The following is a 27,106-nucleotide window of genomic DNA, read 5'->3' on the forward strand; positions in this document are numbered from 1 at the left end:
AATCTCAATTCTATTAATACAAATTTCTTTATTAAATTCCTAAATTGACAATCAATAAATTGTAATTAGAAATTTCATCATGTTTACTACAAGTTCAATATAAAGAAGAGGGAGTGAAAAATAATCAAGTGAGTGCAAATTTTTTATTCTTTATTTTCTCGCAAAGTCCAAATTTTCTTGGATTTACTGAATCTTGCAATCTTTTGTAAAAGTTCTTTAAAGTAAATGACATCATCTCCTGTAATATAACTAAAATGCTTTCTTACTTCATCAGTTGTGGCTTTTCCACGTTTTTGGAAAAAGGAAACAATGTTATCCACCATTTTGTTTGAACTTTTGTAAACTGGTTTGAGTTCATCAGCCAAATCATTTACATTATTTACAGATCTAGGTTGATCGCTCATAATATCTTGTTTCTTTCTAATGTTTGCCAAAAGTACAGACGATGCTAATCCACCTTTTGGATTGGTACCACTACTACTTCCCAAAGCAGATACCCTGAGCCCTCCTAATCCATTTTGTCCTGTGAAAGTTGGTACAGATAAAGGCATGCTTTTTCTTAATTCTCCTGATTTTTTTAATTCCTTAACAGCAATTTCAGCTATTTGTTTTGCTTGTTTTTCCAAAATTGATGTTTCAGAACTGGTAGTATTCACAACAGAGTCATGATTGAAAATACTTTTAACAGACTTTTCGTCAAATAAGCATTGCAAAATATAAGTCTCATCCTTTTTTGAGTCATCTTCTGAGCCCTTGAATTTTTCTACACGATATTCCACATCTTTCTTCTTCTTCTTAATTGTTGGCATGTCTTGCCTTAAAATTTCACTATTCGAGAACAAATTACCAGTCTCTGTATTCTCTTCATCATCGTCATAAGGAATAGATTTGTTGCCATTCTTTCTTCTCACAGAGTCATATTCTTTACCAAGAGTAAATAACTCATAAAGATCATTGGACTTGAAAAATCTCTTTTGTCTAGGATCCTTGAGAACCTTATTCGAAAGAAATTGTTTGAAAATTTGTCTATGATACATCTTCTCTTCAATAGTACCACTTGTCATCAATCTGTAAACAGTAACTTGTTTAGTTTGACCCAATCTCCATGCTCTTTCGAGAGCTTGAAGATCTGTGGATGGATTCCAGTCAGGATCGAATAAAATAATTCTATTTGCACCAATTAAATTCACACCCAATCCTCCTACCTTTGTTGTTAGTAAAAACACAAAGATTTTGTCATCACTATTGAATTGATTAATCAGTACGCTTCTCTCCTTTACAGGAGTGTCGCCATCCATTCTAGAATAGGTATAGTCTCGTTCTTGTAAAAATGGTTCAAATACATCTAACATTTTCTTACTTTGAGAAAAGAGTAATACTCTATGATTTTGTTCCTTCCAAAGACTCAATAGCTTTTCTACAACCATCATTTTACCTGACTTTTCTACTGCACCAAAATCATCAGGTTTCTTCTCAGTACATATCAAATCAGGATGATTACAAACTTTTCTGAGATTAGTAATGGCTTTGAAAAGTAAATGTTCTCCATCAAGGGTTCCAGTAACTTCTCTACTCTTCAAATATTCATCATATATCTTAACTTGTTTGTCTGTCAATTTACAAAAAATTACATTTTCCTTCTTTTCAGGTAATTGATGCTTTACATCTTTCTTCATTCTTCTTAAAAGATATGGCTTGATTAAATCTCTCAGTACACATGAACATTTGTAAGCTGTTTGTACTTGAAATTTGGTTGCATTCGAATAACCACCCTGTGTGATAGGAATTGAAAATTGGGTGAGAAATACTGGAAGAGTTCCGAGCTTTCCAGGATAACAAAAATCAAATAGTGACCAAAGCTCTTTCAAATTGTTTTGAATTGGTGTACCTGTCAAAATAATTCTGTGTGGTGTTTCAAATCTTTTACATGCTAATGTTAAGGCAGCATCAGGATTTCTAATCTTGTGACCCTCGTCCAAGATAATATATCCCCACTTTTTAGAAGTAAGCACGTCTTGATAAATTCTTAAAGATTCATATGTTGTGATAAGAACACCATTAGGGCAGCTGGAAACCTTCTCTATGAGTGACTCGAAATTGGCTTTAGTTCCTTGAGATGTGTGCATAATCACAACTCTAAGCTCTGGCCACCATGTATTAATTTCTTCTTGCCATTGCTTCATTACAGTTGCAGGTGCAATAATGATAGAAGGTTCGAATAATCCACTAAAGTGAAGTCCAGCAAGGAAAGTGGTAATTTGTACAGTCTTTCCCAATCCCTATAACATGTTATAAGGATTGAACCAATAAAACTACTTACCATTTCATCTCCCAGTATTCCTCCAACTCCTTGTCTATTCAATTCGCACATCCACTTAAGAGTAGTCTTTTGATATCCAAATAACTTGTCATAAATCTCTTTAGGGATTGAGTAAGATCCTGCAATTTGTATACTTGGTCCATAATTCACTTTAGTAACTTCCATTTCTTCGCCTTCATCACTGATTATAAACCTTTTAGTCACTTCTCTTGTTTCATAAAATTCCTCCAATCTCTTTTTATAGTATTCATCATTCGAATCGTCCTCTTTAAATTCCTTTTTCATTGGTACTTTTTCTTCCTCTTCTTCCTCTTCTTCCTCGTCATCCTCTTGATTTTCCTCATCATCTACATAATCTTCATCATCTTCGTCCTCCTTCTTGATTTTCTTTGGTTTTTTATTCTTATCTTGTTCTGGAGCCTTTCGTTTACCTGGTTTAGGCAATTGAAAATATCATTGGCTTCATTAGAAGGCATATTATCAAACGGAGTAATGATACCTGTTCTAATTAATCTTTCTCTTTCCGATTCATTATTATCATTATCAATTACATTTAATGATTCTCTAATTTCTCTTCTATCTTCCAATTCTTCGATCATTTCGTCTTTCTTATCCAAGAGAGTTGCAATTTTCTTCTTCAAACTCTTTATTTTCTTTTCATCACTACTCGAAAGTGATGATCGTTTATTCAACTCTTTTAATTCCTTTTCATACTTTTCGATTTTTGCATTTAATTTATCAATTCTGCTGTGTTCCTTTTTTTCTAATACTTTTTGATTTTCTTCAATTTGTTTATTCACTTCATCCATAACATTCTTTTCAATGTCTTCGGTTCTGAAGGCAGACACTCCCAACATTGATAAATCGTCTTCGGATGGTCCAACCGACCGAAGTGATGTATTTTCATGTTGTTCTTGTTGTTCGTGTTCATTTGTTGTTGAATTTCTTCCTGAAGATGATGATGAAGAGGAAGCTACAGCAGAACGACTGCGCAGCATTTTTTTTCTTGGTTTTGGCGTACTTGAACATTTTTATTTTTGGGTTACAAAATACACTTCGAATTTTCGCTGGAACTCAAAGAAAATTTGCAGTAATCGGTGGTTTCACACTTTAAAAAAAAACGAGTTCTCATTCCAACAAGTAACACCCACGCAGTTGTTGTAGTTTGGAAGAGGAACTTTGAGATTTTTGCAAAAAAAAACAAAAGTGGAGTCATAGGGAATCGAACCCTAGACCTTCTGCATGCAAAGCAGACGCTCTACCAACTGAGCTATAACCCCTTCTTGACTCTTTCTTAAAAATCGCCATAAGTTAATATCATATCATTTTTACAAAACTTTTTTTTTTGTTTATTTATTAAATAAACCAGAAATAACACATTGTACTATTGAATTGAAATTTAGATTTATAATTTGGAAATGATGGATTCTATCTTTTGATTAAATTGTGGTCTATCATTCTTTTGATCAAAACGAATAAGATGGGAGACAAATTCTGGTTCCTTGGCCAACTCTTCAGCAGATAATTGCTCACACAATTGACTCTTGTGGACTGGGAAAATGATTGATTGTTCTTGGAGTGGTGTGAATTTCATACCCTTAATAATTTTACAATTGAGAATAAGCTTGAATACTGAGTCTGTTCTCATTACCATACGAGCATTCTTTTCATCATCCTTTCTTACGTTTAATCTCAATGAACCAACACCTCTTTGTTGCCATGATGACTTTCCATCAACTACAACAGTTCTATACAACTTGGCAAGTTTGAATTCTCCCACAACAATTTCTCCCTCTTCTCCAGACTTGATTTCAACAGCAGGAAGATCAATAATTTTGTGACTAGTGGCTCTTGATGGCGATTCTGGAATGGATGGATCTTCGGAACCGTCTTCTTCTCCATCTTCACTTTCCTTTGGCTTGTATTCTTGATTGGTCCAAGTTGGTGGTTTGCTACTAATTTCAAATTTGAATTGGCTTTCACCTGTTGAACCTCCGAATGGACTAGAGAAGGATGAAAATCCACCAAATGAGAATTTACCTGATTCACTTGATGCTGTTGAAGAGCCATTATTAAAATTAAAGTTGAAAAGTGGTTTCTTTTCTTCTTCCTTCTTTTCTTCAACCTTTGGTTCAGGTTTCTTTTCCTCTTCCTTCTTTTCTTGTGGAACGACTGCTGCTGTTGGTGTAATTGTGACAGGCTTTGTTTCAACAACAGGAGTTGTGACAGCTGCTGGAGTTGGGAATGTAACTGGAGTAGTTTGCTTTGGTTGATTGAAAGAGAATGCAAATCCACCGGTTGAAGGAGCTGATGACTTTTCTTGTAATTGTTTCTTCAATGTCTCAGTTTGGTTTTCCAAGTCTTTAACTCTCTTTTCCAATTCCTTGATAATATTATCCTTAGGATCAGTGGTAGCTGCTGGTTGATTTCCAAAAACAAATCCTCCTGTTGTTGTTGGTGCTGATGTAGTGTTACCGAATGTCCAAGCCATTTTAGGTGGTTCGGATGTTGTTGAAGACAATCCAGATGCATTTGTTTGTGGAAGAACAAAATTGAATCCTCCTGTGGCAGGTGTTGATGTAGTTGGTTGTTGTGGATTCTTCTTCTTGGCAACAATTTTTCTGTGTTTTTATGATTGTTCAATTAAATTGTTGTAGATTAAAGATGTAATTATGTTGTTATCCACATCAATACATTAGATTGCAATAAGTTTGAATGTAAATAATCCTATGTGATGAACACTTACTTCCTTGACTTGATTTCATCTTCACTAGCCTTTTCAAAAGAACCGGCTTCAACAACTTCTTCCTCTCTATTAATGTTATTGTTCATTGTATGATGATGAATTATTGTTGTTGTTATACAAAAAAAGATATTGTTGATGTTTTAATTTCATTATACATTCATCCGTACATGTTAAATACAAAAGATTAGCAACAATTTAATAGAATTGGTATTGAAACTCTACCTATCAAGGTCGTTTTCAGTGATTTGATATTCGTTGCTTCTCTTGGACATTTTTTTTGCTTCAATTTGTTTTCTCTTGTGGTTTTTCTTGTTGTGTTCAATATCTAAAGGAAATTCCTCGGATGGGAATTTTATTGCAAACCTCCATAAGCTGAAAGAAGAAGCAAGAAAAAGGTTAGTTTCACTTTTCATTCATCATCATTTCATAATTAATAATATTATCAAACTGAACAGATTGTGAACAGGATTTGAAAAATAATAAAAAAATAAATATTTAAAAAATGAGTAAACTTGCAAAGGTCGGAGAACAGTCATTCAACAAGATAGACAAGATCAACTCTGAATTACTTGCCATGACTTATGGCTCTCTTGTAACACAAATGTTGAAGGATTTTGAAGATGTTGCTGCTGTGAATACACAATTGGAAAAGATGGGATACAAGATGGGTATGAGACTCATCGATGAGTTCATGTCAAAGAGTGGTTTAGGATCGGGTGCATGTCGGGAGTTTAAAGACACTGCGGAATCTATTGCTAAAGTTGCTTTTAAAATGTTTTTAGGAGTGAATGCCAATATCACCAATTGGTCAAAGGATCAATCAGAATATAGTCTTGTCTTTGATGAAAATCCATTGAACGATTTTGTGGAATTACCAGAAAATATCAAACAAAAACGATTGTATTATTCTAATATTATTTGTGGAGTTATCAGAGGTGCTTTGGAAATGGTTTTGATGCGTGTTGATTGTGAATTTAGAAAATGTCCATTGTTAGGTGATGATCAATCTGAAATTCGTGTGAGATTGAAGGAATATTTACGTGAAACTGTTCCAGCAGAAGATTAATAACAACAACAACAACATGATCAATAGATTTGTGTGGACACGTATTTTGTAATTTATATTATTTAATTGTAAATTTTAATAACATTGAAGCTTTAACGAATTGATAATGCAGGATTATTTATATCATCATCATCATCTTTGTTTCATCAATATTCATTTTCTAATTGACTATAGTATTCATTCATCTTTTCATATATCCCATTCAAAGGAAAGGCTAAATGCTTGGGATTTAATAGTTCCTCCTCTCTTCAACATGTTGTATTTATCAATAATTGAAACAAGCCTTTGATTTCACTGCTCTGAGGAAATTCTCACTCGACCTTATCAATTTTTACTACAGAAAAAAAACATCAAACGAGACTTCCACCACCGATTGAATTCATTCAACATGTTCTTCAAAGGAAAGGCTACTTTTTGTCCTACAATGTATTGGATGGTATGTGGGGAGGTAGAGCTGAGAGGAGACTCAAGTCAACCATCATCTTCTGAGGATGTTTCTTCCATCTTGTTTTCTAATAGTGATCGTCAACAACCTGTAGATTCTTCCTCCTTTAATATCACCTCTAAGGCTTCCTCTCATGAAGGTCACATTAGTATTGGATCATCTTCATCAGAAACTTTGAGAAGAAAGGGTGATCATCATAATAGCCTTGTCAAATCTATCAAGGATCGTTTGGTAGGCTTGGATCATTCAAGAAAGGCCTCATCCTCAATTCGATCATCATCATCATCAGAGAAAGATTATCAGCAACAACAAATGGCAAGGATGGGCTATCTTGTGGAGAATAGTGAAAGGCAGAGAGGTGTTCTCATAGTTTGTAATCTCTTTGAAGAAAGCCTTTCGAATGGTTGTACAGAATTAGAGGTTTCTTGGGTTACAAAACGATGTCAAATTCAACCTGGTCAAATTCTCTATGCACCAAAGGTAAAAGCCTACAAGCAGGATACGGTTGATGAAGATTCAATTCAATTCTTTATTGTTGCTCGATATGTCAAGTTGGTTTCTCAAAAGTCTGCCATCTACCAATTCTTTGAACCTAACAGTAAGAAGATGTTATTGGAACCGAGTGAGTTCATTCAACAGGAAAAAAATCAAAAGAAGAGATTATTCACAGATGCTTCCACTCAAATATCGTGTGATAAGGAAAATGAGGTTCCTACAAGAATCGAGGAACCATTTCAACAATTGTTGAAGAAGACTAAGAGGTTGAATTCTACTCCTGCCACCACTATTTCTAAAACAGCATCTGCTCCTTCAGCTTCTTCAAATACAAAGAATTCTCCTAAAGATTCTGTTGCATCCACCTCTTTCTCTTCAAACACCAAGAACAAGAAGGAACAATGCAGACAAAGAATTAAGGCCATCAAGAAGAAAATCATGAAAAAGGTTGAAGAAACTCAATCCAAGATGGACTCGTCCATTCTACCAATGTCCACAACAATTGTCAAGACTGAACAGTTAGAACAGAGAGCAGACTCTGTAATTTTTGATTCAGGTACACCTTCCTTCTTTAACAATGGATTTATTAGTGATATTGTTGTTATTTCTGATGATGAAGAGGAGGAATCACATGCCAAAGCACATGAAAGCTTGTCAACTATGCAAAGTATTACTCCTCTCATTTGTTCAGAAACACCAATCATTCCAAGCTCAAGAACAATCCGTGTCAAGAGAGATTTGATTAGTGAGGAAGATAAGGAAATTAACCTATCATCAAATTCACCAATCACTCTCTCAATGCTCTACTCGACTGCAAATCAAGTGAAAGAAATGTGTTCAATCCTTGACAAGTCACCCTTACTAGAAATCTCCCAAAAGGAAGAAAATGAAGCCATACTCACCAATGAGAATGCCCTCTTCACACAAGAACAACTCGCCCCACAAGTGGATGAAACATCCTCAAGCAGCAGAAGTGGAGTATCTTCAAGTCACAATTTGGAATTACAAAAGGAATACCTTAAACCTTTGGCCAATAGAAGAACTGATTTTGAGAAGCAAGGTGAACCAAGCAATGAAGGTTCCAATAACACACTGGAGAAGGATGGAGTATCATCACCAAACTTTAACAACTCAATTGTAAAGGAAGAGGAAAATGCAACCTCCCAATAAAAAACCTCCTCACACTTCTCCTAATAAGTTTCTCCAAGATGATGAATAGCTTTACAGTGACCACTAATTTCTGAGTTGAAGTTAATGAGGGGAAAGTTGAGCCCTTTCAGAAATCAAGTCAAACAGTATAAGGGTGGTCAAGGTTGAATTCATATTTAATAACGGTTACTTGTTTGTTGCAAGCGAAAAAAGACATCATCTATTTTAAAAAAATAGCCAACAACCGCTGCTGTTCGAAGCTTTGAGGGTCGCTTGTTGTTTTTATTAAGGCATCATCACAGGTGACCATACCATCATCATTACATTATTGATTATCGTTTAAATCTGCTTCTTTTCTAGTTGTAAAATAATAAGCAAGAACATTAGTGTACATACCATCTATAATTTAAAATCTTCATAAGAACCAAAATGAAAAAGATATCAACCTTTTTAAAGAGGAAGGAAAGTGAACATAGATCAAAGCATGCCAGCAATAGCAGCTCTGGGAGTTCTCCAATCTCTCCGAATCATCAAGGCTTTGTGATGGTTGAACATGAAGACGCCATTCTAATTTCTAAAAACAGCAGCACAACAAGTTCAACAGCTGTGGAATGGAATGAAAAGCTTGAAGAGGATTTCAAGCAATACTTGGACAAAACCTTCAAGAATCAAACTGAAACAATAGAAAAGTTGATGGCCCTTCCACCAAAGAAAAAGATGGAAATTCTCAAATTGAAGCAATCTCAGATCAGTTCTCAGAACAATATCTTACTTCACTTGGAAACAACAATGAATAACATCAAACATCCGCTCTCCACCTTGACACTACATACGCAACTGAAGGAATTGAGAGTTGTCTTGTCAAACTATGCCGAAGCAGAAGAAGCATTCATCAATAGAGGTGGTGTTGATTTCACCATGAAATCTCTTTCCAATAATCTCGGTAATCTGAATGGAGCTGCAGACGAGAATAACAAACTCTTGTTTGCTGAAATTACCATCTCTATTATTATGATCTTGACTCAAATTTGCAAAAACAATGAAGGATTGGAAAAGTTTTTAGAATATCCAAATAGTATTGAAGAAATCTCCAAGGCTCTCTTACTGGAACATGAAGATAAGGGTCAGAGGAACTCGATATATTTCCTATTGTCATCATTGTGTTTTTGTAGGGATGGTACCTACGTTCCACAAGTTTATGAATCTGTTAAGAATTTGTCAAAAATTAGAGGTGAAGAACAATTCTTAACTGTTGTGCAGCATTTGAGAGAGGCCAACAGTTTAAAGAGCAGATACATCATTCTGGCCTTTATCAATATTTTGATGAGGCAAGCTCCTGTTCAATTCAGAAGAGAGCTAAAGCAACGATTTATCAGCGCAGGTGTTTATACTGAGGTTAAAAAACTGGAAAAGATTAAAGTGGAAAATAAGGATACAGAGGATGCCCTCAAGCTAAGCAACCAAATAGAAATTTTCAACAAGATTATTTCTGGAGATTTAGAAGAAGATATTTTTGATGATTTGAGAGAAATTGTCGAAGAATTAGAAAATTCTAATGTTCCTCTAGCTGAGGGAATTAAGGCAGTTTCTGAAAAGATGTTGGAGAAATGTAATCAAACTTCGTAAGTTTTAAACAGTTTCAACATCATTAATTATTTATTCAACAACAGATCAAGTTTGGAATGGGTCAATGATATCAAAATAATTTTGGAGGGAAGTGAATCTGTAAACTTGTTAAAAGATAGAAATCTCTCACTTCAAAAACAAGTGGATACCATTACAAAAGATAATGCACAATTAAAAGATCAAATGGAAAAGCTAAAAGTCAGAATTGAAGCTTTGGAGAAGGCACCACCAACAGTTATTGTGAAAAAGGTTGCAGTTGTAAGACAAGTTGGAGAATTGAAATCGTCTGGTTCCGGTAGTAATCTTGCAGGTTTAGTGGAATCCAATTCACCGACAACATCACCTCCTAATATTTTTCCAGATGATACAGTTCCCTCTTGTAACAGCTCTGTTCCACCACCTCCTCAAGCTAGCTCTGTAGTGCCTCCACCTCCAGGAATGGGAGGTGTTGTTCCTCCACCACCAATTGGTTCAAGCTCAGTTCCTTTGCCTCCCATGACCATCAGTAGCTCTGTTCCTCCTCCACCTGTGGGGTTCAATAGTTCTGTTCCACCTTCGTCATCTATTCCTTTACCACCAGTAATGGGAACTGTTCCACCAAATTCTGCCATTCCTTTGCCACCAGGAATGAATAGCTCTGTTCCAATGCCTCCAGGTATTCCTGTACCACCAGGAATAGAAATGCCAGTGGTAGGAAGTACTGTTCCTCCTCCTCCAGGTTTTGGTGGCGTTCCTCCTTCTGGGTCTGTTGTTCCTCCACCTCCAGTTGGAATGACTAGCTCAGTACCATTACCTCCAGGAATGGGAGTATTGTTCCTCCACCGCCTTTCTCAAATGTACCAATGCCTCCTGGTTTTGGAGGTGTTCCACCTCCTCCTGGAATGAATGGTACTGTTCCAGTTCCTCCACTAGGAGTGGGAATGCCACCCCCACCAATGTTTGGATTTGTACAAACACCACCTGTTATTGCAAGTGCTCCAAAACTTCCAGACATACCTAAGAAGAAGGCTTCTGTGCCCACTAAGGACGTAAGACTCAACAAACTAGATAATAACAAACTTCAAAAGTCTGTTTGGATGAAGAAGAACATTCATGCCAAGTTATTCGATATTGATATTCCAGAAAAAGAATTAGAAGATATGTTCGCTCAAATTTCTAAATCCCCTAGTGTAGGTTTAACTCCAGAAAAGTCAGAAAAACCAAAGGATACAACAATAAGTTTATTGGAAGGACCTAGATTGCAAAACGTTTCCATCTTTATGAAATATCTCAAGATGCCTTCAACTCAGTTGGTTGAAAAGATAATGACCATCTCTGATGATTTTAATGAGGAATCAATTGGAAAATTGTTGAATCAAGTTCCTAATGAAGATGAAATTCAAAGACAAAATGATTTTGATGGAGATGAAGCCACATTGAATGAAGCCGATAAGTTTATCAGAGCCATGATGAAGGTTCCGAGACTTGCTTCCAGATTGAAATGTTGGAATTTCAAGTTGAAATATGTTGAAACAAAGGCTTGTATCAACCCAGACTTGGAAACCATCATTTCAACATGTGCTAGTTTGGTAGAATCTGAAAAACTTCAAGAATTGTTTGCTGTCATTTTGGCTTTCAGTAATTACCTTAGCAGGACTGGTATCCATGGATTCAAATTGAACTCTCTCCAAAAATTAAAAGAAACAAAAGGTAATGCTAAGAACATTACGCTCCTTGATATGATTGTCAAGCATATTACAAGTGCAAAACCAGATATTCTCAAAGTTAAAGAAGATTTGAACATGTTGGAAAGGGCTGCCAGAGTTGAAATGCAAACATTAGCAGACAAGATTGACAGTATGGAAAAGTCTATTGCTCTTCTGAAAACAGAGATTCAATACTATAGTAAAAATCCACAGCCAAACGATAGATTCTTGGAAGTTTTTGGATCCTTCCTGAATGAATGTGAGGATGAAATGAAACTTATTAAGGAAAAGCAACAAAATATGGATAATCAAATTTCAGGGGTTGCTGAATTCTTGGGTGAAGACCCAAACACTGTAAAGAAGGAACCAAAGGAAATGTTTTTAATGTTAAATTCATTCATTACTGACTTGTACAAATCAGTAGATAATTTGAAAAAGGAAGAAGAAAAGAGAAAGAAGGAAGAAAGCAAGCTTGCTAAGGAGAAAGACAATCGTCCATCATCCCCTGTAGTTACAGTTGGTGGATTGAAGGCATTTAATTCATTCAGAACACCATCTAAAGTTCCTCTCATTGCTGAAAATGCAGATGTTTCTGTAACACCAAGCAGTCCTGTAACTCCAATTATTATTTCCTTACCAGATAGTGAACCAAGTGTGGAAATCACTTCTCCAAGTACACCAATTCAAGAGAAGCAAAATGAGCCAACTATCGAATTAACCAAGAATGGACATGATTTGCTTTCACCTTCGATGCAAATGGGTAATTCTTTCGAAGAAAATAGTCCATCAAGACGTAGTGGTCACATTAGAAATCCTTCCATTCTCATGTCTCTTGAAAAGTCCCTATATGAAGGTTCTGCCTTATTGTCCCCATCTACAAAGACAAGAAAGAGAGGTGGAGGAATGATGACAGGTTTAGATATGAATGAATTGAGTGCTGCATTAAATAAAAAAAAGTAATCTTCAATTTGCTAGTAAAGGTATTTTGTATGTTTCTTGTTTCTTATTGGACATTTCCAAAACGAACCCTTCAAAGACTTGAACTCAGAGGCGCGAAAGAAAACGTGTTTTGATTTTTATCTTAAAAAAATGATTCACAAGATTTCGTTACTTCTCTTGCTTGTTTCATGTTCTTGTTTAATGATGAGAATTTCGGAGGCAAGTGGAATTGATTTTTCATCGGAAATTGTTTATTGGATTGGTGCTAATCCTCATGGTTATTGGCAAGATCCATCCAATTGGGAAAATCATCAAATTCCAACAATGAATCAAACAGCAATTATTAAACATTCCAAATTGAGAATTTTACCTGATTTGGATGTTATTAAAGTGAAGCGAATAATTGTGGAAAGTAATATTGCCACAAATCAAAGCTTCAAACAAGATGAAAATTTAATACTCATTGAAAATCCAATTCTCATTTCGAATGGCATTGAAATTGGTGAATTTTCAAAAGTGATTTTCAATGAAAATGTTGCTTGTTTGGAAGATTTTAATTGTCAATTGAATGTGAGAGGAAAAGTTGAAGTTTTTGATGGTGGAAGGGTTGGTTATTGGAATGAGAAATGGAATGGGTTTCGAATGGAAACTTGTTTGAAGAATTCGCAAGCTTCGTTCAAGATTTCGAATAAGAAAATCATGTGGAATGAAACGAAATCAATTGAGGAGTGGAAAGATTCTTTGGACGGAGAGTTTGGGGAACTTTTTGCTAATCATGAAATTTTACTGTTTGTTCCCTCGACTCGAAATGTTAATGAACAAATTTCGAATGAAGAATTGGAAACTCTATTAGAAAGGATAATTTCAGATATTTCTCATATTGTTGGAGGGGTTACTCTCCATCCGAATCAGAAAGGATATTGGTTGAGTGAACGAGAGGGACTTGTCAGCGAATTAGTTAACATTATTTCTGTAAGCGTTCCGGATAATTTGTTGGTCGAAACAAAACGAAAGGTCAAGGAAATTTCGTTGCAATTACTTGAAGAATTGAATCAAGAAGCAATATTTGTAAAGATTGACTCTAATTCCTTTCTGCTAACCAAGAATAAATAACTTTCTCTACCGAATCTACTCATTTAATAATGGATGCATTTCGAATATAAAACTATTCGAATCTGGGTTACCAATATCACTTTAAATGAACCAATGGTGCTAGAAATAAGGTATGAGAACATGAATTTGAAAACTTGTCATGTGAAAAACCAAATTTTACCAAATTAGAAACTGAAAGTGGCCGAAACTTTTACAGAACAAGGATTTTTATGGATTTGATGACACAATTAATCTCAATTTTTCAGGAGCATTGAAATGACAGGCAAACAAATTACTAAAAAGGCAAATTTTAAAAACCTGCCCAACAATAAAGTTATTCGAAACTATCTGAAAAATTGACCTAAAAAAACAAAACATGACTCACAAGAATAACTCTACCACCAACAATACCACAACGTCTTCATCCATTGACCAAAATGCTACCACTTTTCAATTTCAATTTGTCTTTGACAAGGTCATGCTCAACCAAAGAACATTGAAATTATTCAAAGAATTTCTAATGAAGAGTTTACATTCCCCAGAAGCTATCCTCTTCTATGAGAAAGTTCTCGAATTTAAATCATTCGAAGGACAAGCTCTGACTGAACATCAGACGAAACTTGCTTAGAATATTGTGGAGAATGTTATTTTTGTTGGCTCCGCGCATGAAATTAACATTGGAAAAAGAGAGAGAAATCAGGTACTTGAGAGGGTGAAGAGATTATTAGGTAATAACCCACAAAGAAGTGAAGTTGAGTTGCAATATTTTTCGAATAGTAAGCAAACGCTCAATAAGAAAGAAACCGAAAGTGATGAACAATCAGAAACTTCAACAAATAAGCAAAAGAGCTTTTCTTCGATGAATGAGACTTCTACCTTCATAATGGTCGATCCAATTAACATTTTTGATGAAGCATTAGTGACAGTTAAGAGACAACTCAAAGAAGACGTGTTTCCACTTTTTTTGAGAAGTGACAGATTTCTGACATTTTGTAAGAAGGCATCGAGAGAAACTCTGGGAGAGATTGGTTATGAGAGAAGACAGTGTCGTCAATCTGGCAACGTTTCTATTGAAGATTTTTGGAAATTTTACAGAGCTGATTGTGAATCTCTAAATGTCAATGGTCAAGATGTCAAATTTTTAAGCTCTTTATCAATAGATAGTTCTGATTGGACTCTATTAGAGCAAGAATACTTTAAAAAGAGTTGTTTTGCAACATTTGTTTCATCTGAAACTCATTGCATGATTAGACCAGAAACTTCCGAATATAGAAATCCAAATTCACAACATATTTACAAATGTACAGGTGTCATTAATCACTCAACTGAGAAAGTATTGAAAGCTCTGACAGATTCTCACTTTATGGCCACTTATGATAATAATTTAGCTGTTTGTGAATGCATTGATTTTGTAAATTCTCAAATTCAAAGCAATTCTCTTCCTGAATCATTATTCGAATTGGACGAAACTGTTCAATTCTCCTCCTCTATCATTCTACAAAATTATCCTTTCAACTGGCCACTTTCTGGAAGAGATTTCCTCACCAGTCAAACAGATGTCTATGAAAAATCCACTCAACGTTATTTCATTCTCATCAAATCTGTCAACCATCCACTTGCCAAACCAAAAGAAGGAAGTGTCAGATCTTATCTTGTCGGTGGTTGGATTATTCAACCAATTTCTGATGAATTCTCACGATATACTTTGGTCAATTATATGGATGTGAATATGAGTGAAAAATTAGTTCAGCAATTTCAACTGAGGAGAGGAAAGAAATTATTCCATTCGTTGAATAAGATATTGAAAGAGATGGACAGGAGTTCAATGAATGAGGTGAATGATTCGTGTGGTTTATTGGAAACTTTGGACGAATTTTTGGATTTATACGAAATTAACATTGATGACCAATATAGGAAAGTGAAGAAACTAAACAAGATGGAAATGAAGGAACTTCTCACTCCAAGAAAAACTCACCTCGCAAGCACTTCTACCTCAAATCTCGACCACCTTTCGAATAAGATTATTCGATTGACCTACATTTCCAAATGTAAGAAAAATTTCAATTCTACAGAGCTTGACAAGATTGCAACCACTGCAACTCGATTCAATTCCAGTATCAACGTAACTGGTCTCCTTCTCTATTGTAAAGAAGGAATTTTCTATCAAGTATTAGAAGGTGAAAAAGAATTAGTTTCAAATCTATTCGAAAAGATTAAGAAAGATTCGAGACATTTCGATGTGAAATGTGTCAAAATGGAAACAGATTTATGTGATCGTGATAGACAATTCAAGGGATGGGCCATGAACACAGTTAACTTGGAAACGTCAGATCATTTCTTTGCTGATTTTATGAAAGAATTATTAGTGACAGTTTCAAAGATGGAGCTCAATAACATGACAGAAGATCAAGCTGTTGGGTTTATATTCAAGACATCGAGGCAGATGTTTGAGAAGAGTAGGGAGAGCGGATTTGTTTCGAGATTAGGTTCTTGTTTTTGTATGAAATAAAGGTAAATAAAGTGGACGAAAGTAAACTAAAGTTGATTCTCAAAGTGTTATCTCTTTATGATCTAATAACGTATCAGTATTAGGAAGGTCCTATCTCCTGTAATAGAATGAAAACTATTTTGGCGCCTTTTCCTCCTTAATGTCATCTGACAAGTGTCAAAAAACCACCAGTAAATGTCTCAAAACGTAAAAAATCCAACCATCAACCACCATCACCAAGTACATCTTAATTCCTCCTCCTCATAACAAATCCCATCTCACCTGCCAACCATCAAACCAACACTATTTTTTTTTCGCGCCATTTCCCTCTATCCAATCTCTACAATTATTTTCAATTCAGCAACTCAAAAAAAAACTCGCGATTCCAAATTTCTTCGAAGAAATGAGCAGCGTTGAATATCAGCACGGCAATGAAGTGCTTTTCATAAAGAAGGGAAGTAGTGGCGAGTCAACCAACAACAATAATAACGCGATGACCACAGAAAGTAATGATCATAAGGCACAGGAATTGGCTCATCACGGCGATTCGAAGGATGAACATGTTGATAGTCAACATCATCACCCGAAAGGACCGTTTACATTAACGGCAGATGAATTGTCAGAGATGCATCAGAATAAGGATTTGAAAGGGTTGCAAAAGATGGGTGGAATGTCTGGTTTGATGAGAGATTTGAAAACTGATGCAAAGAGGGGGATTGCCTGGAAGTCGAATTATCAAAGTTATGATGAGAGGACGAATCTGTATGGTCTTAATGTGTATCCTGAACCGCCGGCTAAAGGTCTCTTCAAAATATTCTTTGAGGCTCTATCAGACGAAACTCACATTATTTTAATGATATTCGCCTTCATTTCGATGGTGTTGGGATTGGCATTTCCTGAATCTGAAGAGGAAAGACCAATTGGTTGGATTGATTCGTTTGCAATTTATATAGCTGTAGCTATTGTTTGTGTGGTTACAACCGCCAACGACTATTCGAAAGAGAAAAAGTTTAAAAACTTGTCAAGAGAATCCAAAAAGGTAATGGTTAAGGTTATTAGAGATGGGGAAAATTTTAGCGTTCTCACTGATGATATCAGAGTTGGAGATATTGTTGAAATTGAACAAGGAGATGGTATTCCAGCTGATGGGCTCTGTATTGAATCAAACCATTTGAAAACAGACGAATCTGTCATGACAGGAGAACCAGATTTGATTAAGAAGAATACAACAGAATTAATTTTCTTATTGAGTGGTTGTACAGTTGCTGAAGGTTCTGGAAAGATGCTTGTTACAGGTGTTGGTGTTGGAAGTGAATGGGGAAGAACCTTGCAAAGTTTGAAAGAAGCCAATGAAGAACAAAGAGAAACTCCTCTCGAAGCCAAATTAGATAAGCTCGCCATCAATATTGGTAAAGTTGGTACTGCATTTGCGATTGGTACTGTTACCATTTTGATTTTGGCCTTTTGGATTAAGAAATTGATGTACACTTCAACTTGGGTTGAGGCCTCATCAACATTTGAAGAAACTTGGCAAGAAAAGAATGTAGTTGATGTGGTCAAGTACTTTATTATTGCTTTGACTATTGTCGTCGTTGCTGTCCCTGAAGGTTTACCACTTGCTGTCACAATTGCTCTTGCTTACTCTGTTCGTAAAATGATGAAAGATCAGAATTTAGTTAGACACTTGGCAGCTTGTGAGACTATGGGTGGTGCTAACAATATTTGTTCTGACAAGACTGGTACACTTACTTTGAATCAGATGAGAGTTACCCAAGCTTATTTTGGAGATCGATTCTTTGGTGAGCAATTGAGCTCAATACTGTTGACATTGAAATCACCACTGTTGCAAGTAATCATTGATGGTATTGTTGCCAATTCAAAGGCAAACTTGGTCAAGGGTGATGACAATAATAAGAATAAGGAGTATGCCACTCAAGGAAGTAAGACTGAAGCTGCTCTTTTACTTTTACTTGTCAAACATTTGAATCAGACCATTGACAGTTACAAAGATAGAAGAAATGAATTGCTAAGTGAAGAAAGAGGCTCTCACCTCCAACTTCCATTCAATTCCAACTTGAAGCGTATGAGTACCATCGTTACAAACTCTGAGGGAGAAACCAGATATCGTCTCTTCACAAAGGGTGCTTCTGAAATTGTCCTCAAATTGTGCTCCTATCACATGGCTAGTGATGGTTCATTGAGAAAGATGGATTCTGAAAAGGAAGCTGAAATGATGAAATGTATTGAAGATATGGCTAATCAAGGTTTGAGAACAATTTGCTTGGCCTACAGAGATGTCAATCCAGAAGTTGAATTCTCATCACGAGCTGATGAAGAAAATTATTTAGAAAATATTGATCCAGTTACCTTGGAACAAGATTTAGTATGTATTGGTATTGTAGGCATTAAGGATCCATTGAGACCTGAAGTACCAGCAGCTATTGAACAATGTAAGAAATCAGGTATCACTGTCCGTATGATTACAGGTGACAATATCTTGACAGCCAAGTATATTGCCAGAGAGTGTGGTATCTTGTCGAAGGATGGTATTGCTATTGAAGGCCCAACATTCAGAAAGATGACTCCAGAGCAAATTGATGAGATTCTTCCAAAATTACAAGTTATGGCTCGTTCCTCACCAACTGACAAGTTTATTCTTGTAAAGCATTTGAGAAAGAAGGGTAACGTTGTTGCTGTGACTGGAGATGGTACCAATGATGCTCCAGCTCTTAAAGAAGCCGATGTTGGATTGAGTATGGGTCTTAGTGGAACCCAGGTTGCTAAGGAAGCTTCTGATATCATTATTTTGGACGATAACTTCTCATCCATTGTTAAGAGTGTGTTGTGGGGTCGTTCCATTTACGAGAATATCAGAAAGTTTTTAGTTTTCCAATTGACAGTCAACGTGGTTGCTTTGATTTTAACAATTGTTTCTGCTGTTTCGTCTGCTTTCCAACATAATTCTTCCTATAGGCCACCTTTGAGTCCTGTACAAATGTTGTGGATCAACTTGATCATGGACACGTTTGCAGCTCTCGCCCTTGCCACAGAACCTCCAATTCCAGAACTTTTAGACAGAAAACCTCACGGAAGAAAGGATTCCCTCATTACAATGAGAATGTGGACCTTCATTGCTGCTGAATCAATCTTCCAGCTCACTGTCATGTTCACACTCTTCTATGGAGCAACCTCATTCAGAGGACTTTCATTCAGCTTAGCCAGAAATGATGCTGAAATGAGAACCATCATTTTTAATGCTTTCGTATTTTGTCAAGTTTTCAATCAATTCAACGCAAGAAAGATTAATTTTGAGTATGATATTTTCAGAGGAGTTTTCAAGAGTTTCTGGTTTATTGGTATCACCATAATGATTTTCATTTTACAAATTGCCATCATTAACTTTGCCTATTATGATCCAATTCTTATTGGTTTGGGTAAGAATGATGGTTTGACTGCCTCCAATTTTACCCAGACCATTCCATTGAATTGGTATCAATGGGCCATAACTATTTCCATTGGTTTCATCAGTATTCCATATGGCTTTTTAGTGAGATTCGTCAGCAGAATGTTTTTGAAATTATTGAGCTTGAAGAAGAATAACAGACAAATTACCAGTGATGGCTACGAGGAAACCTATTCCAAAGCAAGTGAATAAATTGTATATTATAATATAAAATTAATATTTTGAAAAATTCTTATCAATTATTTACAGTAAACATTTCCCGCCCAACAACAATTAAAAAATGAAAAAGCAAAGAAAAATTTCATCCATCAAAAAAACACGGGTGGCCGACGCATATCCCTTTTGGCCTGAAATCAGCACTGGGAAAACGTGGGCCAAGTTGACTTCCAGAGAAATACATAGGTACATGATACCATATTTTCACAGTATGAGTTATCACGCTAAAAAATAATTTTGGAAAACTTTTATTAATTTTTGTATTGTTTTTGACGAGTTATAAATAAATTCCCATTTTTAGAATTTTTTAAAATGGATTAATATGGTATTATCATAATGAATACAGAAATTCATCAAATAATATGAATCAATAATATAAATTGTGTATTAATGTACTTAAATTTCAATTTTCATTAATTCATTCCAACAAATAAAAGACTAGTTATAAAATAATAATAGGTGTCAATTGACAATCGCATTAATAGATCATACTTTATTTTAAATTGATGATATTTTAACATCACCTTATAGACATTGTATGTATAATATTTTATCATTTTAGTTGGTTGATATCAGATTATCAACAAGATAGAGCTCAACAAAACATTTTTTCCAAAATATGTTAGTGTTTTCATAAGTAAATTAAAAAAACTGACGACAAAAGTTGCTAAATAGTGTTTAGAGAATTTTCACGTATACGACCATGTATAACGTGTTGTAATAAAAAACTAGATAGGGAAAAACATTTAATTCTAAGCTAAAATTTGAAAATACTTTTATTAACCAATATTTTTCATGTTCTAAAAATAATCAGCTTGTTTGGCCTGAAGGAGACTTCTAAAAAAAATCGCTGGAGTCGGCCACCCGTGCAAAAAAACAAAATAAAAATTTCAATATTATTCACTCACATTAATACTCATCATCTTCTTGATTGGAAGAACTTTCATCATCATTGTATCCGTACCGTTGATTCCATCGACTAGAATGAACATACTCCCTCTCTGTAGTTGTAATTTCAGGCTGAAATTCAGATAAATTTAAATAGCCTTCATTCATCTTGGCTTGATTGTTGTTGGAGTGATGATGAGAAGCAGCAGCAACACCTCCTCCTTCTCCCATCTTGCTAGCTTTACAGATGGGACACGGATACTCCTTATTAAAGCCTTTCCATGCCTTTAAACAATCCGCATGAACATTTACTCCACAACAATGACAATATCCTGCCTCCTTCTGTTCATCAAGTTGAGAAAATCCATCACAACAAATAGGACAATTGGAAGTGATGAAGGGATTTCTCTCCTCTTCTCCTTTTAGATGTTTGTAGGTGGCTATGGCTTGTGAATTTGCCATTGAATTATTAGCTGGAGCCTTCTTGAATATTTCCTCTAATTCTGATGGTAGCAAGGCATGTTGATAGATGAGATAGGAAGACTCTTCTATACGTAGTACCTTCAACAGAACGAATAACTTAATTTACACAACATAATAATAATAATTAACAATATATATTTACATCACGATTAACAACGAATAGATAATTAATTAGAGAGGAGAAAGTACTTACAACATGTTTACACAGATTACCATTCTCTGCATCAGGACAATTACACGAAGGTTCTTCACCAATAACAACATCATAGACATTACCTGTTGTTCCCATCACGACAAATGTCTGCTCATGAGCACTATTTACCTTTCTTTCTATGAGGAATAATCTACGTGATATGTGTTAAATAGTAGTATTTCATATCATTATTGAATTAATTGTGAAATTATTGGAACAACCTACTTTTGAGTGAGAGCTCTTTCAATTCTTTCTTGAGTTTTAATTGGACAACTGGAAACAAATCTTCTCTTTCTATGTTCTTTAGATTTGTGAGAGCTAATGTGATGATGAGTGGTTGCTGCAACCTCAGCTGGTTCTTCCTTTTTTGAAATGGACAAGGAACTGAATGAATGTGGATGCAACAAATCCTCCTCCAGAATATCATCACTCACCTTCTCCTTCTTTGGACTTTCTTCCTTCTTTAATTCGGAATCATTGTGTTTTCTCTTCTCTCCATGATGATCATGATGATGTTCCTCCACCAAATGATTGAATTCTTTAATCTTTTCAATTAATTCTTCCTTTCTCAAATGGGAACAACCATGATAAATTCCCAAATCTTTCATGTGTTGTTTTAATTGGTCAACTGTGAGAGCCCACAAGTCCAAATCACTGTAGAATACTTTAAAACTGCCAGATGATGATGTAGCAGTAGAATGATGATGATCAGTTTGATGCATTCTTTTGAATTATTTGAATTAACTGTTTATTATCTTTCTTTAGTCCAATTATTTGAAGTTCAAAAATGGAACCTTTTCATATTTGGTCAATTTGATTTGAACCAACTTTTTCTTGAGGACTTTAACAGAATTTAACTGTTGGTTAGTATTTAGTATTGGAACTGTGAATCATCATGATTGCCTTACAATGTCTAGAAATTGCTTATTTGAAAACTCTCACAACACCATATTGAGCATCACAAACAAATAATTCACCACTAATTGAATTGAAACACATTCCACCAACATTGGCACCCTCCTTTCTATTCTCAAATGATTTGACAATGGCGCCACTCTCCACACTAATCATCAACAGACCATGTCCTTCCTTATTTAAGAGAATGTATTGATTCGTCTGGTCGAGAAGAAATGAAAAGGAAATGTCTTCATCTTGTGGATAAGAAAATAATCCTTCCTTTGCAATGGATTTCACACATGACCATACACCACGTTCATTCTGAGAATAGATTTGAAACAAGTTGGTTGGGAAATTGTTTCGAATACCAACAATCATTGAACCATCTTTTGGATCAATAACTGGTTGGAAACATGAAATGACTGGAAGTACATCATCATCATCATCGTTCATCAACCCTGTCAGGCTATCTACTTTTCCAATGCAATTCTTTGGAGACCCACAAACGTAAATCTTATTTCCATCCTTTTCCTTAACAAGTGACATTCCCTTAAATTCACAACTTGCGTACAATCTCCACAAACAATCAGCATATTGATTGTACGTGGCTGCTTCAATGAGATTGGCAAGATCATATTTAATCATTTCATCATTGGAAGAGACAATTAGGGCATCCTTATTCGATTCGTAATTCTCCTCAATGAGAATTCTCAAGATTGGAGAAATTGGAACTTTAATGGCAAGTTTAAAGGCCTTTGTGTGGATATCGAGGACATTGATAGAATTATTGTAAAAGTCAGCAATTAGGATACAGGAATGATTGTGAGATAGTTTAATATCAACTGGAAATCCTGGAACTTTCTTTCTGTATTGAGATTCGTCACTGATATCCGAAACTAATCCTCCTATTGTTTGAACACATTCGAGTTGGAGTTTTGTTCTTCTGTTGTGGTAGGTGCTACTATTACTGAAAGGACTTGGAGCCATTTTGTTTTCAATGAAATAATAACTTTCGAATGGTGATTGAATTATACGAAAACAATGCTAACAACTTTCTAATAAACACAAAGTAGTGTTATCTCCAATAAGAGATGTCTGTTTAAATCACCAGAATAGACAGTCAACCCTACCAAATGACATTTCGTGACATTAGTAAATTCAAACAAGGGAGAATAAACTTGAAATGATTTTTCAAAATTGTATTTAAAGATTTTGGAAAGAAAAAATTTCGTTTAAGGATTTTTTTGTATACGAATCTCTCAGTTGGATTTTTAATTAAATTGATAATATGGTATAGATTCTTATTTTTCAAAATGACAGACGTCAAACTAAACCTTTCGTTTCAATAGCCCATTATCTTTTCTTATTACAATTTCACTTTACAGTTGTATTATTGAAAATGTCAAATGACAATTTTTTTAACAAACTTTACAAACACTCTTAAACTGGAAACTTGAACAAAATCACCAATCGTTTTTACTAAGTGATTTTCCCAGATCAAAAGGATTCTCTCTAGTATTACCTGTCAAGTGACATTCAACTGTCATTGTTAAAAAAAAATGAAACAACAACTTTTCACTATTCTCCTTCTTCTCATCTCCCTCCTCTCCTTCACATTAGCACACGACGGTCACAAATCATTGGTTTTCGATTGGGTCATGATGTCAAACGAATCTGTCACAACTGTCAGTGCTCTTGATTTACTCAACAATGAAGAAGCCATTGAAATTAGAGTTCCAAGAGTACCAATCGGTGGTGATAACTCCAAGAGAGCATTCCTTAAATTTTCACAAATTGCCACTCAACCATACTTTTTGACTTTTGACACTTCCTCGCTCAATACCAGTTGTCTAATTGTCAAGAGTAGAATTGGCGCCAAACCAAGAACTGATCGACCAAGCACTTCCTACAAATATCCAACTGAACTCACTCAATTTGACATTTTGGATGGTGGTTGCGATTTCTATATCGAGTTTCGTCCAGATTTTTATAATCCTTCAACTGAAAATGCTTCATGTATTGCTAAATTTGAGATTATTCAATCATTGTGTGAAAATAGTGCATGTAAAAGTCAAAATGGAACATGTGCTGATGAATTGGCATATGAAGCTAGAATGAATGACATGTCAGTAATCAAGACATCATGGGTTTTGATTTGTTTGTTATTTGCACTGGTTGCAATTATTTTTAATTAAAAAGTGGAATTTTTTTGATTATTATTTTTTAATATTCAGCGGAGTGTCACCTGCCAAAAACTCCCATCAAAAAAAATGACAAGACACATTGTTTGTTGTCTCTTAATTTTGACATTGTCATCATTTATTCTGTGTGGTAAACCTTCCCTACCAACAAGTGTCACTGATTCTCTTCAACCATGTTCACATTCTTCCAAAAATGGTGATTTCTGCACTTTACCACTTTTATCAGCAAATCCAACACAAATTCCAGTTGGTTTGGGTGAAATTTACTGTAAAATTCAAAAATTAGAAAATGAATATTCCTCCGAAAAGAAATTAATTGAAAAATATTTATATAAAAATCCAGTGCCAGTTGTCAAGGGACCTTTGACAGATGGCAGTGGATTGGGATTATATGTGGTAGATCATCATCATTTGATTGTTTCCATGTATTCAGCTAGTTTTGATAAGACTGATTTTCCAACTTTTCATTCTGCCAAAAATAGATATGTCATTGCTCAAGTTGTCAATGACGTTTCTAATAATTTTACATCTGCTAATGAAGCTTTTTGGAATAGTATGTTTGGTAAGGGATATGCCTATCCAAAGGATGAATATGGTAAAAATTTGACAACTGGCATGTTTATTCAACAATTGCCACGTGACATTTTGTCAATGAGAAATGATCCTTACAGAGCTCTCTCATATTATGACAGATCTTATGGTGGATATGGAAAAACTGACACTTCCATCTATTTTGTTGATTTTGTTTGGGGAAATTTCTTGAGAGAATTTGGTGGACCTGACATGTCAGCTCATTTACAACCATTTATTGGAATTCAAGTTAAAAATGCACCTGTCACCAAGTCATCAGTCACTCCAAGTGGTGCCAAGACCAATTCCTATACCATGAAGGAAGAATTCAAAGTTCAAAAGTCATTAATTGGAGCTGCAGTTGCAATCTCAAAATCTTCAGCTGCCAAAGGATTGCCAGGTTACATGCAAGGAACAGTTGATCCTCCATATTGTTTGGCAAGTTATCAAGTTGTTTCTTCATCAACAACTAGTGGTGGTAGTAGTACTGGAGATGCAAGTGAGAAGAAGAAGAAGATTATTTTATTGTCTGATAATTTGGAAGATGAGGAATATGATGAATAAATTTTTTGATTCTGAGTTATTTGAAAACAAGAATATGAATTCATATGAATTATGAATTGGAATTGTTTGGTATTTAAATTGGAATTAAGGTTAAGGTTGTTAACTAGTTAAATTCTTGATAATCAAAATTCAACTTGGAAAATGTGGGATTTTTAAAGAAAGCTTCTTCACCTTCTTCAGAGGTAACTTGTCGCATTCCATACCATTGAAACAATCTCAAATTGATTAGAGTTTTACAATTCAAAATAAGTTCTGTAGTCAATAGTTCTTCAGTATTCCTAAAGTCAGTTGGATAAGAATGTAATTCCTCCAATTTAGTAAAATTTGGACTTGTGAATAGTATTTCAAATATCTCATCCCAGCATGAAATGTCTAATCGTTTCAAATTGGATAAATTTGGTGAACTTATTAGGTCAATTAAGGCATTGCTTGATTTCTTCTCTATTGAAGGTATTATGATTGTTAGTTTTAAAAGATTTGTGCAATAATTGGCCAATGAAGGAAATGATGCAATATTGGAAAAATTCAAATCTGTGAGTGATGATCTCGTGTGAATATCTGTAGGTAGTTCAATAATTGAATTGTCTGTGCTTGAACAGCTTGCATGAAGAGTGGCAAGTTTAGGCAAATTTGGAGAAACTAACAAATCACCTAATTCCCTATTAGAAATAGAGCAGTGAGCAATATCTAGGAAAGTAAGATTCATAAAGCTGCCATCTGTCAGTAATTTTGGATAATTTGTCAGATTGAAACGTCTAATTTCCAAACGTTCCAAATCATTCTTATCTTTCAAACACAAATCAAGTCCATAATTTCCAGTTTCCATTTTGAGTGATTTCAAATTTAAATGTGAAAGATTCTTTAAATATTTTGAATTTGAAAGAATTTCAATAAATTCTTTTGACATTTCATGTTGAATCTCCAATTTCTTGATATTTGACAGTAATGAACTGCTATGAAACAGTTCCTTTGCCTCAATTTCTGTAAAATTACTAGCATTATTCAACTTGAGTTCTGTTAAATTTGGCATTTGACATTTCGCCAAATATTTAACAGCTGTTTTCCCCAACCGTGAGTAATTCAAATCCAAAGTTTTCAAATTCTGCAATTTTTTACAACTAGAAAGTGATTTAAACATGTCAGAAGTTGGATGTTGCATTCTCAATGATGTTACATTTGTAATTAGTGAACTCTTTACCAATTGACCAATCATTGTTTTTGACTTGTCAACTTTTACAGTGAAATTTACTCGATTTAGAGTTTGTTTCCATGATTTACAAACTAATTGACAGCAATGAACAAGGTTTTTCAAATCTAAAAATTGGTAAATATGAAACAAGTTATCCGAATTTAATTGTTCGGACGAAACCTTTCGTCTATGAATATCGACTTGTTTTAAAAATTCGTGTATATTTTCAATAAATTCATCGATCATACCGCTGTTGTTCACAAAGTAACGATTATCAACCAATTTAACTTTGCTTGCCAATGAAATTAATTGACTATTGACAGATGTCATCTCATCAAACAGAACCGACTCGATATCAGTCACCATTTTCTCATCACCATCTTGATCGATA

The 27,106-nt window shown here is 34.8% G+C and overlaps 11 protein-coding genes and 1 non-coding gene across 12 annotated transcripts; 6 read left to right on the top strand and 6 right to left on the bottom strand.

Moving 5' to 3' along the window:
- Positions 1-119: 119 nt before the first annotated feature.
- NAEGRDRAFT_82093 (DEAD/DEAH box helicase) lies at positions 120-3,318 on the bottom strand (the record flags this gene model as incomplete). Its single annotated transcript, XM_002669612.1, has 3 exons — positions 120-2,279; positions 2,321-2,707; positions 2,752-3,318. The coding sequence occupies 3 exons, from the start codon at positions 3,316-3,318 to the stop codon at positions 144-146; spliced, it is 3,090 nt and encodes a 1,029-aa protein (XP_002669658.1). The 3' UTR covers positions 120-143.
- A 209-nt stretch (positions 3,319-3,527) lies between these two features.
- On the bottom strand, positions 3,528-3,600 carry NAEGRDRAFT_t791. The gene has a single exon. It is a non-coding gene; the product is annotated as a tRNA-Ala (tRNA).
- Positions 3,601-3,709: 109 nt separating this feature from the next.
- Positions 3,710-5,336, bottom strand: NAEGRDRAFT_59895 (ran gtpase binding protein). Its single transcript, XM_002669613.1, has 3 exons — positions 5,289-5,336; positions 5,067-5,132; positions 3,710-4,941 (listed from the first exon to the last, which is right to left on the bottom strand). The coding sequence occupies exon 3, from the start codon at positions 4,809-4,811 to the stop codon at positions 3,726-3,728; it is 1,086 nt and encodes a 361-aa protein (XP_002669659.1). The 5' UTR covers positions 4,812-4,941; positions 5,067-5,132; positions 5,289-5,336; the 3' UTR covers positions 3,710-3,725.
- Positions 5,337-5,568: 232 nt separating this feature from the next.
- Positions 5,569-6,132, top strand: NAEGRDRAFT_75444 (uncharacterized protein; the record flags this gene model as incomplete). The annotated part of the gene is made up of 1 exon (XM_002669571.1): positions 5,569-6,132. The coding sequence occupies one exon, from the start codon at positions 5,569-5,571 to the stop codon at positions 6,130-6,132; it is 564 nt and encodes a 187-aa protein (XP_002669617.1).
- Positions 6,133-6,520: 388 nt separating this feature from the next.
- NAEGRDRAFT_75445 (uncharacterized protein) lies at positions 6,521-8,242 on the top strand (the record flags this gene model as incomplete). Its single annotated transcript, XM_002669572.1, has 1 exon — positions 6,521-8,242. One exon carries the CDS (start codon positions 6,521-6,523, stop codon positions 8,240-8,242), a length of 1,722 nt encoding a protein of 573 aa, XP_002669618.1.
- Positions 8,243-8,650: 408 nt separating this feature from the next.
- On the top strand, positions 8,651-16,072 carry NAEGRDRAFT_54096 (FH2 domain-containing protein; the record flags this gene model as incomplete). Its single annotated transcript, XM_002669573.1, has 5 exons — positions 8,651-9,819; positions 9,892-10,590; positions 10,647-12,488; positions 12,681-13,485; positions 14,192-16,072. 5 exons carry the CDS (start codon positions 8,651-8,653, stop codon positions 16,070-16,072), a joined length of 6,396 nt encoding a protein of 2,131 aa, XP_002669619.1.
- Positions 16,073-16,454: 382 nt separating this feature from the next.
- NAEGRDRAFT_75449 (uncharacterized protein) lies at positions 16,455-19,706 on the top strand (the record flags this gene model as incomplete). Its single annotated transcript, XM_002669574.1, has 1 exon — positions 16,455-19,706. One exon carries the CDS (start codon positions 16,455-16,457, stop codon positions 19,704-19,706), a length of 3,252 nt encoding a protein of 1,083 aa, XP_002669620.1.
- A 933-nt stretch (positions 19,707-20,639) lies between these two features.
- Positions 20,640-22,016, bottom strand: NAEGRDRAFT_75450 (uncharacterized protein; the record flags this gene model as incomplete). Its single annotated transcript, XM_002669614.1, has 3 exons — positions 20,640-21,197; positions 21,295-21,445; positions 21,520-22,016. 3 exons carry the CDS (start codon positions 22,014-22,016, stop codon positions 20,640-20,642), a joined length of 1,206 nt encoding a protein of 401 aa, XP_002669660.1.
- An 11-nt stretch (positions 22,017-22,027) lies between these two features.
- NAEGRDRAFT_82095 (uncharacterized protein) lies at positions 22,028-23,178 on the bottom strand (the record flags this gene model as incomplete). The annotated part of the gene is made up of 1 exon (XM_002669615.1): positions 22,028-23,178. One exon carries the CDS (start codon positions 23,176-23,178, stop codon positions 22,219-22,221), a length of 960 nt encoding a protein of 319 aa, XP_002669661.1. The 3' UTR covers positions 22,028-22,218.
- A 572-nt stretch (positions 23,179-23,750) lies between these two features.
- On the top strand, positions 23,751-24,403 carry NAEGRDRAFT_82096 (uncharacterized protein; the record flags this gene model as incomplete). The annotated part of the gene is made up of 1 exon (XM_002669575.1): positions 23,751-24,403. One exon carries the CDS (start codon positions 23,751-23,753, stop codon positions 24,384-24,386), a length of 636 nt encoding a protein of 211 aa, XP_002669621.1. The 3' UTR covers positions 24,387-24,403.
- A 412-nt stretch (positions 24,404-24,815) lies between these two features.
- NAEGRDRAFT_75453 (uncharacterized protein) lies at positions 24,816-25,526 on the top strand (the record flags this gene model as incomplete). Its single annotated transcript, XM_002669576.1, has 1 exon — positions 24,816-25,526. One exon carries the CDS (start codon positions 24,816-24,818, stop codon positions 25,524-25,526), a length of 711 nt encoding a protein of 236 aa, XP_002669622.1.
- A 103-nt stretch (positions 25,527-25,629) lies between these two features.
- NAEGRDRAFT_54100 (uncharacterized protein) lies at positions 25,630-27,081 on the bottom strand (the record flags this gene model as incomplete). The annotated part of the gene is made up of 1 exon (XM_002669616.1): positions 25,630-27,081. The coding sequence occupies one exon, from the start codon at positions 27,079-27,081 to the stop codon at positions 25,630-25,632; it is 1,452 nt and encodes a 483-aa protein (XP_002669662.1).
- Positions 27,082-27,106: the final 25 nt, after the last annotated feature.

The sequence above is a fragment of the Naegleria gruberi genome, assembly GCF_000004985.1.
Source record: "Naegleria gruberi genomic scaffold NAEGRscaffold_80, whole genome shotgun sequence".
Taxonomy (NCBI): domain Eukaryota; phylum Heterolobosea; class Eutetramitea; order Acrasida; family Naegleriidae; genus Naegleria; species Naegleria gruberi.